The 14,986-nt window shown below is 46.7% G+C and overlaps 3 protein-coding genes across 3 annotated transcripts; 1 reads left to right on the plus strand and 2 right to left on the minus strand.

Annotated features, from left to right (window-relative positions):
* Nucleotides 1-1,076: 1,076 nt before the first annotated feature.
* On the plus strand, nt 1,077-2,867 carry LOC123041983 (uncharacterized). Its single transcript, XM_044464519.1, has 3 exons — nt 1,077-2,362; nt 2,439-2,489; nt 2,665-2,867. Exon 1 carries the CDS (start codon nt 1,157-1,159, stop codon nt 2,360-2,362), a length of 1,206 nt encoding a protein of 401 aa, XP_044320454.1. The 5' UTR covers nt 1,077-1,156; the 3' UTR covers nt 2,439-2,489; nt 2,665-2,867.
* A 4,056-nt stretch (nt 2,868-6,923) lies between these two features.
* On the minus strand, nt 6,924-7,585 carry LOC123041984 (protein NRT1/ PTR FAMILY 8.3). The gene has a single exon (XM_044464520.1). It carries the CDS (start codon nt 7,583-7,585, stop codon nt 7,166-7,168), a length of 420 nt encoding a protein of 139 aa, XP_044320455.1. The 3' UTR covers nt 6,924-7,165.
* Nucleotides 7,586-12,140: 4,555 nt separating this feature from the next.
* LOC123041985 (protein NRT1/ PTR FAMILY 8.3) lies at nt 12,141-14,423 on the minus strand. The gene is made up of 3 exons (XM_044464521.1): nt 14,291-14,423; nt 13,878-14,186; nt 12,141-13,767 (listed from the first exon to the last, which is right to left on the minus strand). Exons 1-3 carry the CDS (start codon nt 14,333-14,335, stop codon nt 12,406-12,408), a joined length of 1,716 nt encoding a protein of 571 aa, XP_044320456.1. The 5' UTR covers nt 14,336-14,423; the 3' UTR covers nt 12,141-12,405.
* Nucleotides 14,424-14,986: the final 563 nt, after the last annotated feature.

The following is a 14,986-nucleotide window of genomic DNA, read 5'->3' on the forward strand; positions in this document are numbered from 1 at the left end:
GGCACCACCGGACCGCCCCGCCGCCAAGAGGCGGCACCACCACGGCGAGCATAGGCGGCCTCCGCACTAGGACGCCGGACCGCCACCGGCTAAGCATCACCGCCGCCTCTCCCCACCCTGGGAAGGATGAGGGCGCACGAGTAGGGAACGGCCCGCCGCCGCCGACACCACCCGGCCAGATCCAGGGGCGACCGCCGGCGGCGGCGGCGGGGGGGGGGGGGGGGGGCGGAGAAGGGGCGGACGAGGCGGAGGGAGGTCGGGTGCCGCCCCGACCGCCTCCCGGGGAGACGGCGGAGGCGGCGCGATGGGGAGGAGGGGATAGGAGAGGGGGCGCGGGGCGGGGTGGGGCGTCTACACCGGGCGGGCGGCGGTGGTGGGAGTGGGGGAGGGCGGGGGCGGGGGAGCGAGGTACTGCGCCGGGCGGGCGGCGGCGGCGGGAAGGGCCTAGGGGCCGCCGGCGGCGACGGGGAACCCTAGCGGGAGCGGGAGCGGGAGCGGGCGGACGAGGTTGTTTCCTTGCCGCTTCCTCTTCATGGCGCCGACAGAAAGTGTTGGGGTGGTGCCGGCATGAACGACTGAGGGATGCGCGAGCGGACGGAGGAGCGGAATTGGAGGTGGCGGCGGCGCATATGACGGCTGCGAATACTCCATCCGGTCGGTTTCCGGCACTGCGAGGCCGGTCGGCGAGGTCAGAGACGAGATAGGAGGCGGCGGCGGTGCGGGAGGCGGGAACGGAAGCGGCTGAAAGTTGGTTCACGCAAAGGGAATAGGGATCCGGCAAAAAGAAGTACAATTCCCATAGATATAGATATGGCAGAAATGAGCAGGGATTTGCAGGATCCCGGATCCCGCAATCCCGCAAAAAAACTTCTGGGATGATCAAATATACATGATTTATTCGAACCTGCAAAATCCCGTCCATCCCGTAAACCGACGGTTATTTTGCCGGATGTCCGGTTTACGGGATCTAGCAGATCCAATCGCAGGTCGTCCCACAGCCAAACTCTTCACCCCTAGCCCAGCCAAACTGTATAATAGTATCTCCAGACCCGGCCGTGATTGGCTGATTCCCCTTCGTTCCGTCTCGACAAAGGTTCAACCGAATCTGTCTCGTTTCCCTGAACAAATCGATCTGCTATTCGGGAGACTGGGTAGCATGTCATCGCCGACGCATCGAAACCACCCTCCAGCCATGACCGCCGACACGTCGGACTACGAATCCCCGTGGGCGTGCCTGCTGCAACCAGACGTTGTTCGGCTGATCGGGTGGCGAGTGCTGGCCAGCGACCTGCTCGACTATGTCCGCTTCCGCGCCACCTGCCAGCATTGGAGGTCCAGCACCGTCTCCCCACGCGGCAGTGGCATCGTCGATCCGCTATTTCATCCCCGTCGGTGGATGCTGCTGCCTCAGGGGCACGGGCTGCACCCTGGCAACGGCGTGCTACGATTCTTCAATCTCTCGAGAGGGATCTTCGTCCGCACCCGGCTCCCGCTTCTCACGGATCATCGCGTCCTCGACTCGCTCGATGGAGTCCTCCTCCTGCAACACAATCGCGACGACGACGTCCCAATTCGCGTCCTCAATCCTCTCACCGGCGATACTGCGGAGCTCCCCGCGCGCACGCCTTCCGTGGAAATCTATTTTGATTCGCTTATCAATAATCAAGAGCATGCCGCCTCCTTGAGCGTCAGTGCAGACGGAGTCGCCATGGTCGCCGTCGCGCTATTTAGTTTGTCGACTATAATATTTGCTACCACGAGAGATCGGCGATGGAGCGTCGCCACATGGAACCCCCGATATATGGGAGTGCCATCAGTATCATTCCAAGGAAAGATATACGCCTTGCGAAGTTCCGCGGAGGTGGGTACATATAAGAGGACAGTGCAAATTTTCCAGATCGAGCCACAGCTGATGCGGATAGGTCCATCCTACCCAAAGTTGATTGCATCATGTACAATTGGTGGAATCGACGACTCTTTTGATCTGGTAGAATGTGACTCGGAAATCCTGTTGATCCATACAAAATACAGTGCGACGTCTCCTGAATTTCTAGTATACAAATTAGCCGACCTTATTCTGGGTAAGCTTGTCCCGGTGACAAGCATAGGGGGCAATGTTCTCTTTGTTGATGTCGCGAGGAGACAGAGTGTGAGTTCCCGAGCTATGCTTGGCAATGGCATTACAGGTGACGCCGTTGTCTATCTTGTGCCCTCGTATGGCCGTCCTCAACAGTACCAGATCGGTAGTGGTACATGGTCGGATGTAGCAGGGGATGTCTCAGATGGTGGGACTGTGTCGAGGACTTATAGCCTCGTTGACCATATGTACAACTGTTGCGATTGTGCCCGTTCAAGCAGATGAGTAAGATTTATTCTTCATCGCTGATTAGGTTTTTGCTACTGTACTTGCTGAACTAATTGATTTCCTACGTATGCAGAGGTGAAACGTAGAAGTGATATTTATAGAAGTGATGAGATGGCCACATGGGGTAAGGCTTGATCTGCAATGCTTTTACTGGTTCTCCCAATGTATGCATGTATCTCTGGCTTGGTACAGAGCTTAACGAACTAGAGTACTTCTCCAAAGTGTGATGCGTGTAGATACGCGTGATGCGTGTGGAAGTCTTTTCCTGTTATATCTGACCACGTGTGTCATTTTGGCAGGTGTAAATTATCGTTTTCATCCTGTACGCGAGAAAGCAGAGGAGCTTGGATCAATGACAGACTTTCTTGGCTTTATTTCTGTACCTTGTGGCTGGTGTGATTAGTTTATCTTGGCTTGTAATATTTATCCTTGTAGTAGCTAGCTATTGCTTCACTTATTTTATAAAACATCATATAATCATGCAATCAATTTTCTCCCGTTTTGGGCTTTTGGCAATTGATATATACTCCTTGAGTACAAATTAGTTTTATTGGTAAAAAAATCAAAATAATATCATTGAAGTTTTCATTATTTTTTTACAACCATGTAAATTCATGGGTATAATATTTTCGAAAATGTCAACGCCCACACGTGTGGGCGTCTGACAACTCGCCCACACGCATGGATCACCGTCTAGTAACTTCTGCACGAATCTTGGCACGAATTAGCTGATTTTGTATGTCACGTAGGACAACTCGCGTGTGTGGTGTGTGAGAGAGGTCGTCCACACATCCGTTTTATCACACGGAGGGGCCGGTGTGTGGGCATTTAGCAGTTCGCCCACACACCAGTTTTCAGTCACGCACAAGGGCTGGTGTGTGGGCGTTTGCCATCTCGCCCACACGCCTGCCTCCTCTCCCACACCCAAGTTGACAGTTGCCATGCGTTTTGCAGTGTACATGGCAACTGCCCTAGTGTGATTGCAAGCAGATGGCAACTCTCTCTCTTTTTTACCCGAACATATCAGTTGACCTATGTTTTGCATGGTACATAGCAAATTGCCCTAGCGTGCACGTAAGCAGATGGCAACTCTTTCTTTTTACATGGCAACTGCCCTAGCGTGCTTGTGAGCACATGGCAACTCTCTCTTTTACCTGAACATGTTTTTTTGCCATGCCTTTTTTTAATAGTGCTACACGGCAACTCCCTAGTGTTAATAGGTGGCAACTCCTAAAGTTTTGAAATCATGACAACCGCAGTAGACCAGATCACACATGGCCATAGCTGTAGTTGTCCAAAAAATGGCAATCTGAAACTTTGACCTGAGATGGCAAATGTAGTTGAGCAAACATGGCAACTGTAGTTGTCCGACATGGCAACTGCACTTAAACGAACATGGACGAGGGTCCGGCCCATGGCAACTGCGGGCGCACGGTAAAGTGTCATGTGGGGCATGCGGGACCACGAGTACGAGGCCTGACGTACCGAGCGTGTGGGCGTTATCTATTTCGCCCACACGCACGCGAGAGGGACCGGGAGGGAAAAAAGAGGCGTGTGGGTGCTAGTTGTTTTGCCCACACACAGGCGTGTGGGCTGTTCCTCTTATACACCACACAAAATATGTGGGCAGCCCCTCTAACGCCCGCACGTGTGGCACTTATCGGCGTCCTTATATTTTATGAAGGACGCCGATAACTGCCACACATGTGGGCGTTAAGAAATCTGTCCACACGTTCTGTGTGGTGCCTAAGAGGACCAGCCCACATGTTTGTGTGTGGGCAAAACAATTAGCGCCCACACGCCACTTTATTTTTCCTCCTGGTCCCTCTTACACGCGTGCGTGTGGGTGAAATTGATAACGCCCACACGCGCGGTACGTCAGGCCTCGTACCTCGTGGTCCTGCACGCCCCACGTGACACGCGCACCCCGCAGTTGCCATGGGTCGGACCCTCGTCCATGTTCGTTTAAGTGCAGTTGCCATGTCGCTGAACTACGGTTGCCATGTCGGACAACTACAGTTGTCATGTTTGCTCAACTGCAGTTGCCATCTCAGGTCAAAGTTCCAGATTGCCATTTTTTGGACAACTACAGTTGTTGCCATGTGTGGTATGGTCTACTGCAGTTGTCATGATTTCAAAACTTTAGGAGTTGCCACCTACTAACACTAGGCAGTTGCCATGTAGCGCTACAAAAAAAGGCATGGCAAAAAACATGTTCGGGTAAAAGAGAGAGTTGTCATGTGCTCACAAGCACGCTAGGGCAGTTGCCATTTAAAAAGAAAGAGTTGTCATCTGCTTACATGCATGCTAGGACAGTTTGCCATGTACCGTGCAAAACATATGGCAACTGACATGTTCGGGTAAAAAAAAAGAGATAGTTGCCATCTGCTTGCAATCATACTAGGGCAGTTGTCATGTACACTGCAAAACGCATGGCAACTGACAGCTTGAGTGTGGGAGAGGAGGCGGGTGTATGGGCGAGATGGCAAACGCCCATACACCAGCCCTTGTGCGTGACTGAAAACTGATGTGTGGACGAACTGCTAAACGCCCACACACACCGGCCCCTTCATGTGGTAAACGGATGTGTGGGCGACCTCTCTCACACATCATACGCGCGAGTTGTCCTACGTGGCATACAAAATCAGTTAATTCGTGCCAAAATTTGTGTAGAAATTACTGGACGGTGATGAAGGCGTGTGGACGAGTTGGCTAACGCCCACGCGTATGGGCGTTAACATTTTCGTTTATGAAATGATAACCTGCAAACTTCTTTGAAAATATTACTGTGTGTCGTGAGCAAAAGTTAGCTAGAGAGATTCAACTACTCCTGTATCTTTTGTATATTTAGGTTATTTCAGTTGATAAATTTGTGTTTGTTATCACTTCAAAATGTTCCTGAGACCCATGAATTGTCAAATATTTTTGGGAACCCTAATGGATGAATTACCCTCCAAACTATTGCTTGGTTGTCCAGGCGATTTTATACCTCTGTAGTTTTAAATAAATAAATAATCAAACAAATTAATTAGCACAGATAGTGCTACATACTGAAAATCTACAAAAAAAATAATCACGCGAATGCAACCTTTTTTCTACTGTACAAAAAGATGTTAAAATATATTTACTCTTGACCTTTTCATTTCCCGTGAAGAAAATAGCCAGTTTCCAAAAAAGAATTTACATATCATATTTTGTGTATCCTTATGTGCATATGTAAAATTTTCTATATTCTTGGAACTCTGAACGTTAAATAAATTTCCAAAACCGTGCAAGATTCAAGGTTAAAAGATTTCAGAAAGTCCATAGTTTAATATTGCATGATTTCATAATTTAGACTTTAAATCGGTCGAAGCACTAGTTCCTGCTTAGGGTGAAAAAGAAACGGATGTTTCAGGTGTTTGGCCGAAAGCTTCTAGGTTAGACAAGCAAATGGGTATTCTTAATCCCAACATTTAGGATATGAGACAATATCTCGCACGTTGTTGTGGAAATATTTTGCAATATATTTTTAATAAGAATTGGCTGTGTGAACATCAATATTTGAAGTAAATATGAAAACTAGAAATGAAAATACATATGGTTTATGGAGTTCAATTATTGTATAATATGAAAATCATAATAGAAGAAAAAAAATCGCATGCATGTGTTTCATGTTGATATGGCCTTTTCTTATAAATGGTTGCATGTTGTAGTGGGTCTTTTTTCATGTATGTTGAAAGTTGATGTCATATGCTTGTATGTTGAGAGAAATAGGTGAATGGGAGCTATCTATTTAGATATAGAACATGAGTGGCATCCAACTATTTTTAGTTTTTTTCTGACAAATTCGTTGTATATTTCATACTATGATATCCGAGACAAGTATCTTCCTAAGCTTATTGTATCTCAGTCCACCTCTCATGCATGCCTAGCATATATATGTATCGTATTGTATTTGAAATCTAGCTAGGGCATATATGAACCAACCACTCCATCTACCAACGTTTGCACATCATCAGGTGAAAAACATATACCTATGGTTGATCGGTGCAATTTTAGGAGTCTTGTATTGGGGATATAGTAAGACATATTAGAATATATTTTTATTATCTACAAAATAGCTGGCTAAATATCTATGACCGAGTATGTAACCCACCCCGAGAACTAGTACAACATACAATACATGGACGGCTTGTTTCAGCTCACATTGGCAAAAGACAGCAAACCAACCATCGGTTGGATGGTTAGGCGGACAGTGGTATTCTCAGCTCATCACGGTTCAAAACCTGGTGCTCGCATTATTTATGGATTTATTTCAGGATTTTCAGCAATGTGCTTTCAGTAAGTGGAGATGTTTCATTGACTATGAAGCGTCTTTGATGACTTCGTCAATCTCAAAATGATATGTCACCTCGGTCTCTCCCAGGTGCTCGGGTAGGGTGTGCGTATGTGTTCATTGAGATAAGTGTATGCGCGTAAATAGGAGCACCTATGTCTGTACTATGTTAAAAAAGAATAGAAAATAAAACGAAGAAAACTATTCCCTTTCTTTCTAAATATATGACGTTGAATGCCATGATGTTCTGGCAGTTCAATTTGAACCGTCAAAATGTTTTATATTCAGGGACGGAGGGAGTACACACTATACAGACCCGGTTGCTGTTGTGTGTTGCCGTAATTACACCATACCAAACTAGTTCTAAAATTCTTTTATAACGCACTACCTAAAGAAAGAACCTTTTGAATTCTGCAACAAGAACAAAACAAATCTTTTGTACCACCGCACTGCGTGTTGCAGTGCGAAATCCGATGACCCCTTTATGTACGCCGACGAATAAGGAACGAACACGATGACGACACGACCGTCTTCACCTGGTAGTTCCTAGCGAAGGCGCTGTACACGACGAAGTTGAGCGTGCACAGCGCCGCCATGGTCCAGAAGAAGTAGTCGAGGTGCCCCTCGTTGAGGTTGTCCGATATCCACCCGGGCCGGCCGCCGGTGGCCGTGAGCGCGTCCACCACGGCGTAGATCATCGAGCTCGCGTAGCTGCCCAGCGCCACGGTGAGCAGCGCGAAGGACGTGCACATGCTCTTCATCGACTCCGGCGCCTCGCTGTAGAAGAACTCCAGCTGCGCGATGTAGCAGAACACCTCCCCGCCGGCCAGCACGAAGTACTGCGGCATCTGCCACCCGATGCTGATCGACTCCCCGCTCCCGGCGGCCTCCAGCCTCCTCATCCTGTTAAAAAAAAAATGAAACTCCATGGGCACTAGCACCCACGGTTTTATTGATATAGAAGAAGCATCCCTCATGAGAATTCCAGAAATTCGTCCCCGACGTGGATCGAACTCTGGTCGTTAGGTTTACAATCATGCGCCCCCAACCACTGGGCTATGCCCACGTCCTCTCCTCCTCATCATCCTGTTGATCCATACAAAATACAGTGCAACGTCTCCTGAATTTCTAGTGTACAAATTAGCCGACCTTATTCTGGATAAGCTTGTCCCGGTGACAAGCATAGGAGGCAATGTTCTCTTTGTTGATGTCGCGAGGAGACAGAGTGTGAGTTGCGGAGCTATGCTTGGCAATGGCATTACAGGTGACGCCGTTGTATATATTCTGCCCTCGTATGGCCGTCATCAACAGTACCAGATCGGTAGTGGTACACGGTCGGATGTAGGAGGGGATATCTCAGATGGTGGGACTGTGTTGAGGCCTTATAACCTCATTGACCATATGTACAACTGTTGCAATTGTGCTCGTTCAAGCAGGTGAGTAAGATATATTTCTTCATCGCTGATTAGGTTTTTGCAACTAATTAATTTCCTACGTATGCAGAAGTGGAACGTAGAAGTGATATTAATAGAAGTGATGAGATGGCCACATGGGGTAAGGCTTGACCTGCAATGCTTTTACTAGTTCTCACAATGTATGCATGTATCTCTGGCTTGGTACAGAGCTTAACGAACTACTCCCTCCGTCCCATAATATAAGAGCATTCAAGAACACTCTTATATTATGGGACGGGTGGGTAGAGTACTTCTTCAAAGTGTTGTTAACAACCTCATGCCTTGCAAGCACCCTTTTGCAATTTGGGAGCTAATTAATTAACCACATGTTTAGATATGCGTGATGCGTGTAGAAATCTTTTCCTGTTATGTCTGATAACATAGTTTAGCTGGTTATAAGTTACCTTTTTGACACACTCTTTTCTACATGTGTCATTTTGGCAGGTGTAAATTATCGCGAGAAAGCAGAGGAGCTTGGAGCAATGACAGACTTTCTGTACCTTGTGGCTGGTGTGATTAGTTTATCTTGCCTTGTAATATTTATCCTTATAGTACCTAGCTATTACTTCAGTTATTTTATAAAACATCATGTAATACATGCATTCAATTTACTCCTGTTTTGGGCTTTTGGCAATTGATATATACTGTTGAGTATAAATTAGTTTTATTGGTCAAAATTCAAAATAATATCATCAAAGTTCTCATGATCTTTTTTACAACTCTGTAAATTCATGGGTATAATATTTTTATGAAATGATAACCTGCAAACTTCTTCGGAAATATTACTATGTGCCGTGAGCAAAAGTTGGCTAGAGATATTCAACTACTCCAGTATCCTTTGTATTTAGGTTATTTGATAAATTTGTGTCTGTTATCACTTCAAAATGTTCCTTGGACCCATGAATTGTCTCATTTATTTGGGAACACTAATTTATGAATTACCCTCCAAACCATTGTTCAGTTATCAGGGTGATTTTATACCTTTGTAGTTTAAATAAATGACTAAATTTTTTAATTAACACAGATAATGCTACATATTGAAAATCTACAAAAAAAACTCAAGCAAATGCAACCATTTTTCTACTGTACAAAAAATATGATAAAATATATTTACTCTTGACCTTTCCTTTTCTCGTGAAGAAAAACCAGTTTCCAAAAAAAGAATTTACATATCATAATTTTTGTGCCCTTATGTGCATATATAAATTTTGCTATAGTTTTGGAGACTCTGAATATTAAACAACTTTTCAAAACCATGCAAGATTCAAGGTTAAAAGATTTCAGAAAGCCCAGAGTTTAATATTACATGATTTCATAATTATAATTTAGACTGCAAATCGGTCCAAGCACTAGTTCTTGCTTATAGGGTGAAAAAGAAATGGATGTTTCAGGTGTTTGGCCGAAAGCTTCTAGGTTAGACAAACAAATGGGTATTCTTAATACCGTTGATAAGTTCTCGACTAAATTTAGGATACTAGAAAATATCTTGCATGTTGTTGTGGGAATATTTGGCAATATATTTTCAACGAGAGTTGATTGTATCAAACCTGAATATTTGAAGTAATAATATGAGAACTAAAAATAAAAATACATATAGTTTATGGAGTGTAATTCTTGTATAATATGAAAATCATAATAGAAAGAAGAAAAAAATATCATGCATGTGTTTCATGTTGATGTGGCCTTTTCTTATAAATGGTTGCATGTTGTGATTGGCCTTTTTTCATGTATGTTGAAAGTTGAGGTCGTATGTTTGCATGTTAAGAGAAATAGGTTAATGGGGGCTATGTATTTAGATATAGAACTCCGTTGTTCTTGGGAAGAAAGAGAGAAGGACAGCCCTATAAGGGAGATCCTGTGTTGGAAGATATTGGTGGGTGTCATCTTGTTCAATTCTAGGTCAAATGACAAGATGGTTGTTCAAGCAGATTAAACATGAGTGATAATCCCTCCGTTCCAAAATATAGTGCATCCTCAGTTTCCGCGCTTCAATTTTGATTATAAATTTAATCAACGAGACCGGCTGCGACGGGAGCAAAAATTATACCAGTGAATTCGTATTCAAAAGAAGTTTTCAATTATATAATTTTTCTTCCACCGCAGTCGGTCTCGTTGGTTAAATTTAAAAGGCTGGGCGCGCTATATTTTGGAACGGAGGGAGTATCCAACTATTTTCAGTTTCTCTTTTGACAAATCTGTCGGTATATTTCATGCTATGATATCCGAGACAAGTATCTTACTAAGCCTATTGTATCTCAGCCCACCTCTCATGCATTGATGCATGCCTAGCATATGTCGTAATTGTAGTGAGTGTTATTTGTCCTTCAAAGTTTTATACCAGCAAATATGCCCGTGCGTTGCAAATTGGAGAAAAATTATCAGATTATGCAGGTGTGGTAGATACAATTTATTTTAATCAAATGCAAGGATGAGATAAGGGACTGTTATAATGTCATTTCACAAACTATTTCTGTAATGTCATGATGAGATAAGGAACTATTAAAAAGTCATTTTAAAAACTAAAAATATGGTGGTCACACCACGACTTGATTTCCTAAGGCGCCACAGCGAAGTATATTTTGGCTGGCCAAACTGCATTGATGGACCCTGCATGAGCTAGATGATGAATGATGTGTCTCGTCTTGACCTAGCATAGCGGTGTTTACCATAGCCAATATTGTGGTACCAAGCAAAATAGACATTTAGTCATTTTCATATAGCTTACAAAACCTAACCCATAGGAAGTTGTGTCAATTTTTCTTGGGGCTCGGCGCTGTAGAAAACACATAAATCTTTTTTTACCCGACGCGGGGAACTAAATAAAATCATAAAACGACCTCTACAAATCCCTAATAAAACCTCTACGTAAGCGATGGTTCGTTTTGTTCATTATTTACGGATTTGTTTTCATTTTTGTTAAGATTTCTAAAATTTCATGGATATTTTTTCAAATTCAAAAATATGTTTTGACTGTTGGATCATTTTTTAAAAATCATGAACATTATTTGTTTCATGGATATTTATTTAAAATTGTGAATTTTTTAATAATATGTGAACAATTTTTTGATCGTGGACATTTTATGATTTCCAAATGTTCTTTGAATTCACAAACAGTTTATGATTTTTCATGTTTTTTAGAGAACTCACAACTTTTAAAATTTGGTTCCTTTGAAAATCCCAAATTTCATTTAGAGAAGGAAAATAATAACAGAAATGAGAAAGTAAATAAAAAGCATAAAAATAAAACAGAAAACAGGGGCCAGAGGAGGTGGCATGGTTGGTAATTAGTGCCAACTTCGGGGCAATTCTCATGATGGATGACCAGAATCAATAGCCTGTTTATTATTATTAGGGAAAGATTTGAAATCTAGCTAGCGCATATATGAACCAACCACTCCATCTACCAACGTTTGCACATCGTCAGGTGAAAATCATATACCTGTGGTTGATCGATCATCAAATTGGTAAAGCAATTCAATTCTAGGAGCCTTGTATTGTGGATATACTAATACATTTTGATTTTTTTACAAAATAACTTGCTAAATATTCATGACCAAGCATTTATTCGCTTAATATTCAACCAATTTTATCTGCACTTGTATTTGTAGATCCCACATTATGGGTGCCCGAACCCCACCCGAGACCTAGTACTCCCTCCGGTCCTTTTCACTTTGCGTATTAGATTTGTGTCAATTCAAACTTTACAAAATTTGACCAAATATATGTTAAAAATATCAACATATACAATACCATATATATATTTCATGAAACTACGTTTCATGATGAATCTAAAATATTAATTTGGCATTGTGAATGTTGATATTTTTTCTATAAGTTTGGTCAAAATAGAGATACTTTGACTTTGAATAGAAGTTATGTATGGATGGCCTGTTGCCAATCCTTGTTTCAGCTAGCTGCAAAAAGAAATACTACCTCTGTACATTAGTGTAAAATATTTTTGCAGATCAATTTTAACTGCAAACACTAATGAAAGATGTTTTTGCAGTTTAATTTGAACTGCTAAATCGTCTTACAAACAAAACGAAGACAGCTACACAGTATCACAAACCCAATTGCCTTTTGCGTGTTGCCGTAATTGCATCATACCAAACTAGTTCTAAATTCTTTTATAAAGTTCTACCTAAAGAAAGAACTTTTTGAATTCTGAAACAAGAACAAAACAAATCTTTTGTACCACCGCACTGCGCGTTGCAATGCGAAATCTGATGCTCTCTTTATGTACGCCGGCGGGTAAGGAACGATCACGATCACGACACGACCGTCTTCACCTGGTAGTTCCTGGCGAAGGCGCTGTACACGACGAAGTTGAGCGTGCACAGCGCCGCCATGGTCCAGAAGAAGTAATCGAGGTGCCCCTCGTTGAGGTCGTCCGATATCCACCCGGGCCGGCCGCCGGTGGCCGTCAGCGCGTTCACCACGGCGTAGATCAGCGAGCTTGCGTAGCTGCCCAGCGCCACGGTGAGTAGCGCGAAGGACGTGCACATGCTCTTCATCGACTCCGGCGCCTCGCTGTAGAAGAACTCCAGCTGCGCGATGTAGCAGAACACCTCCGCGCCGGCCAGCACGAAGTACTGCGGCATCTGCCACCCGATGCTGATGGACTCCCCGCTCCCGGCGGCCTCAAGCCTCCTCATCTCCACTAGCGCCGCCACGGCCATCGCGAACGCCATGAGCAGCCGCCCGGCGCCCATCCGCCGCAGCTGCGACGGCTCGCCGCTCGCCGGGGACAGTCTCCTGAGTGCCGGTACGATCACCGAGCCGTAGATGAGCACCCACGCCAGGACGCAGATCACCTCGAATGACACCATGGACGCGGCCGGGATGGTGAACGACATGACCCGCATGTCCATGGCGCTGCCCTGCTGCACGAACGTGGTGTTAAGCTGCGCGTACGCCGCGGACAGCACGATGCTCGTCGCCCAGATCGGCAGCAGCCGCATCAGGATCTTGAGCTCCTCCACCTGCGTCACCGTGCACAGCCTCCACGAGCCCGTGGCCGCCGCCGCGGCGTCGACGTTCGTCACCTCCTCCAGGTCCGAGTCCGCGACCACGGCCGCCTTGTCGAGGAACGTGAACTCTTTGGTGTGCGCGATCCTGGGCTGGTCGATCTTGTCGCTGACCTCGTAGAGGACGGCGGCCTCGGCGGGGACGCGGAGGGTGACCTTCCTGCACGCGGCGACCACGACCTGGCACAGGCTCTTGAACGGGCTGCCGGTCGGCATGCTACGCTTGTACATGGGCGTGAAAAGCACGAAGCCGACGAAGGCGAGCGCGATGCAGGCCGTGGCGATGCCGAAGCCGAGGCCCCAGCTGACGTTCTGCTGGATCCACACGAGGAAGAGCCCGGACACGATCATGCCGAAGTCGACGCAGATGTAGAACCAGCTGAAGAATGCCATCTTCCGCTCCCGGTCCACGGCGTTGTCGTCGTCGAACTGCTCCGCGCCGAACGGCAGCAGCGCCGCCCGCACGCCGCCGCTGCCGAACGCCACGAGGTAGAGGCCGGAGAAGGCGACGGTGTGCGCGCCGAACATCGGGTGGCACGACGAGCCCAGCCCGCACAGCTCGGTGGTCGGCAGTAACGCAGAGAAGGTGATGAGCATCATACCCTGGAGAGGCCAAGCGCAGCAGCCAAGTTAGTTGAGCTCATGCATGGACGAAGAAGCTAGCTGCCACGCCATGTCAAGGGGCAAGTGTTAAGGTCTGGCCGTGCGCTTACCAGAAGGTAGACGACGAGGGAGACGAGGATGGTGGTGTAGTTGCCCCAGAAGGTGTCGGCGAGGATGGCGCCGAGGACGGGCGTGAGGAAGCTGGTGCCGATCCACGTGGTGACGTTGGAGGCGCTGGCGAGGCCGCTGCCGTGCAGGACGCTCTCCAGGTAGAGCACCAGGTTGGTGGCGACGCCGTTGAAGGCCGTGCTCTCGAGGCACTCGAACCCGAGGACCACCGCCGGCGCCCGGCTGCCAGTCTTCTTGCTCTCTATCAGCGGCACCCTGAGGCTTTCTTCGTCGATCTTTGAGCCCCGACTCTGTAAAAATTTGTGCCGCAAGTTCGTTAGACATCTGAAACATGGGGGGTAGTGGGCACGTTTACGACTGATGATCGATCACGATTCGCGAACGGCATGCGTACCTTTGGCAGCCGCGGGGAGCTCTGTCCTCTCTCCATGGCGTCCATTGCTGCACCGATGTTAAGGTAGATAGCTGCTGAAACCCCGATGAAGTGGAGCTCGAGGGAGCGCCTTGTGGCTTTTTTGGCTCGGGTGAGAGCCTTGGAGGTGAGATGGAAGCAAGAGACAGAGCACCGGGGCTTATATATACGCAGGCGTGCACATTAGCCGACGACGCGAGAGAGAACGGGTCCCGGTGAGATACTACGGTCAAACGAAATGAAGCAGTGGGATCGCACGGAGACGAAAAGGGCTCGCGTGCGCGCGGCTCCGGCAAAGGATAAATGAAATGAAATGTGCACATGCGTAATACTAGTCCTGTCCACGCAGAGGCACCATCGATGATCGATCGTGGTGGCAGGCGGCAGCTGTGGTCGTGGTGGTACTAGAATATGACCGCCTGGGCCTGATGAATCTTGTGCTTTTGCCCGCTCACTGTGAGACGACGACGGTGAGATGCACGAAGTTTCCCTGCGGTTGTGTTTGCGTCTGCTCGACTCCAGGGATCGCCAACATGGCAACATGTTCGATGGGACTTTGCGTGCGGTCTGCACTTTTTCCAGGACGTGGAGCCACCGTGGCAACTTCTCCGTGGAACTTTACTGCGCCCAATCCACTTGGCGCCAGCAAGGAAAGATCTGTCTCTGTTACTTTCACTC

This window comes from Triticum aestivum, chromosome 2B (assembly GCF_018294505.1).
Source record: "Triticum aestivum cultivar Chinese Spring chromosome 2B, IWGSC CS RefSeq v2.1, whole genome shotgun sequence".
NCBI lineage: Eukaryota > Viridiplantae > Streptophyta > Magnoliopsida > Poales > Poaceae > Triticum > Triticum aestivum.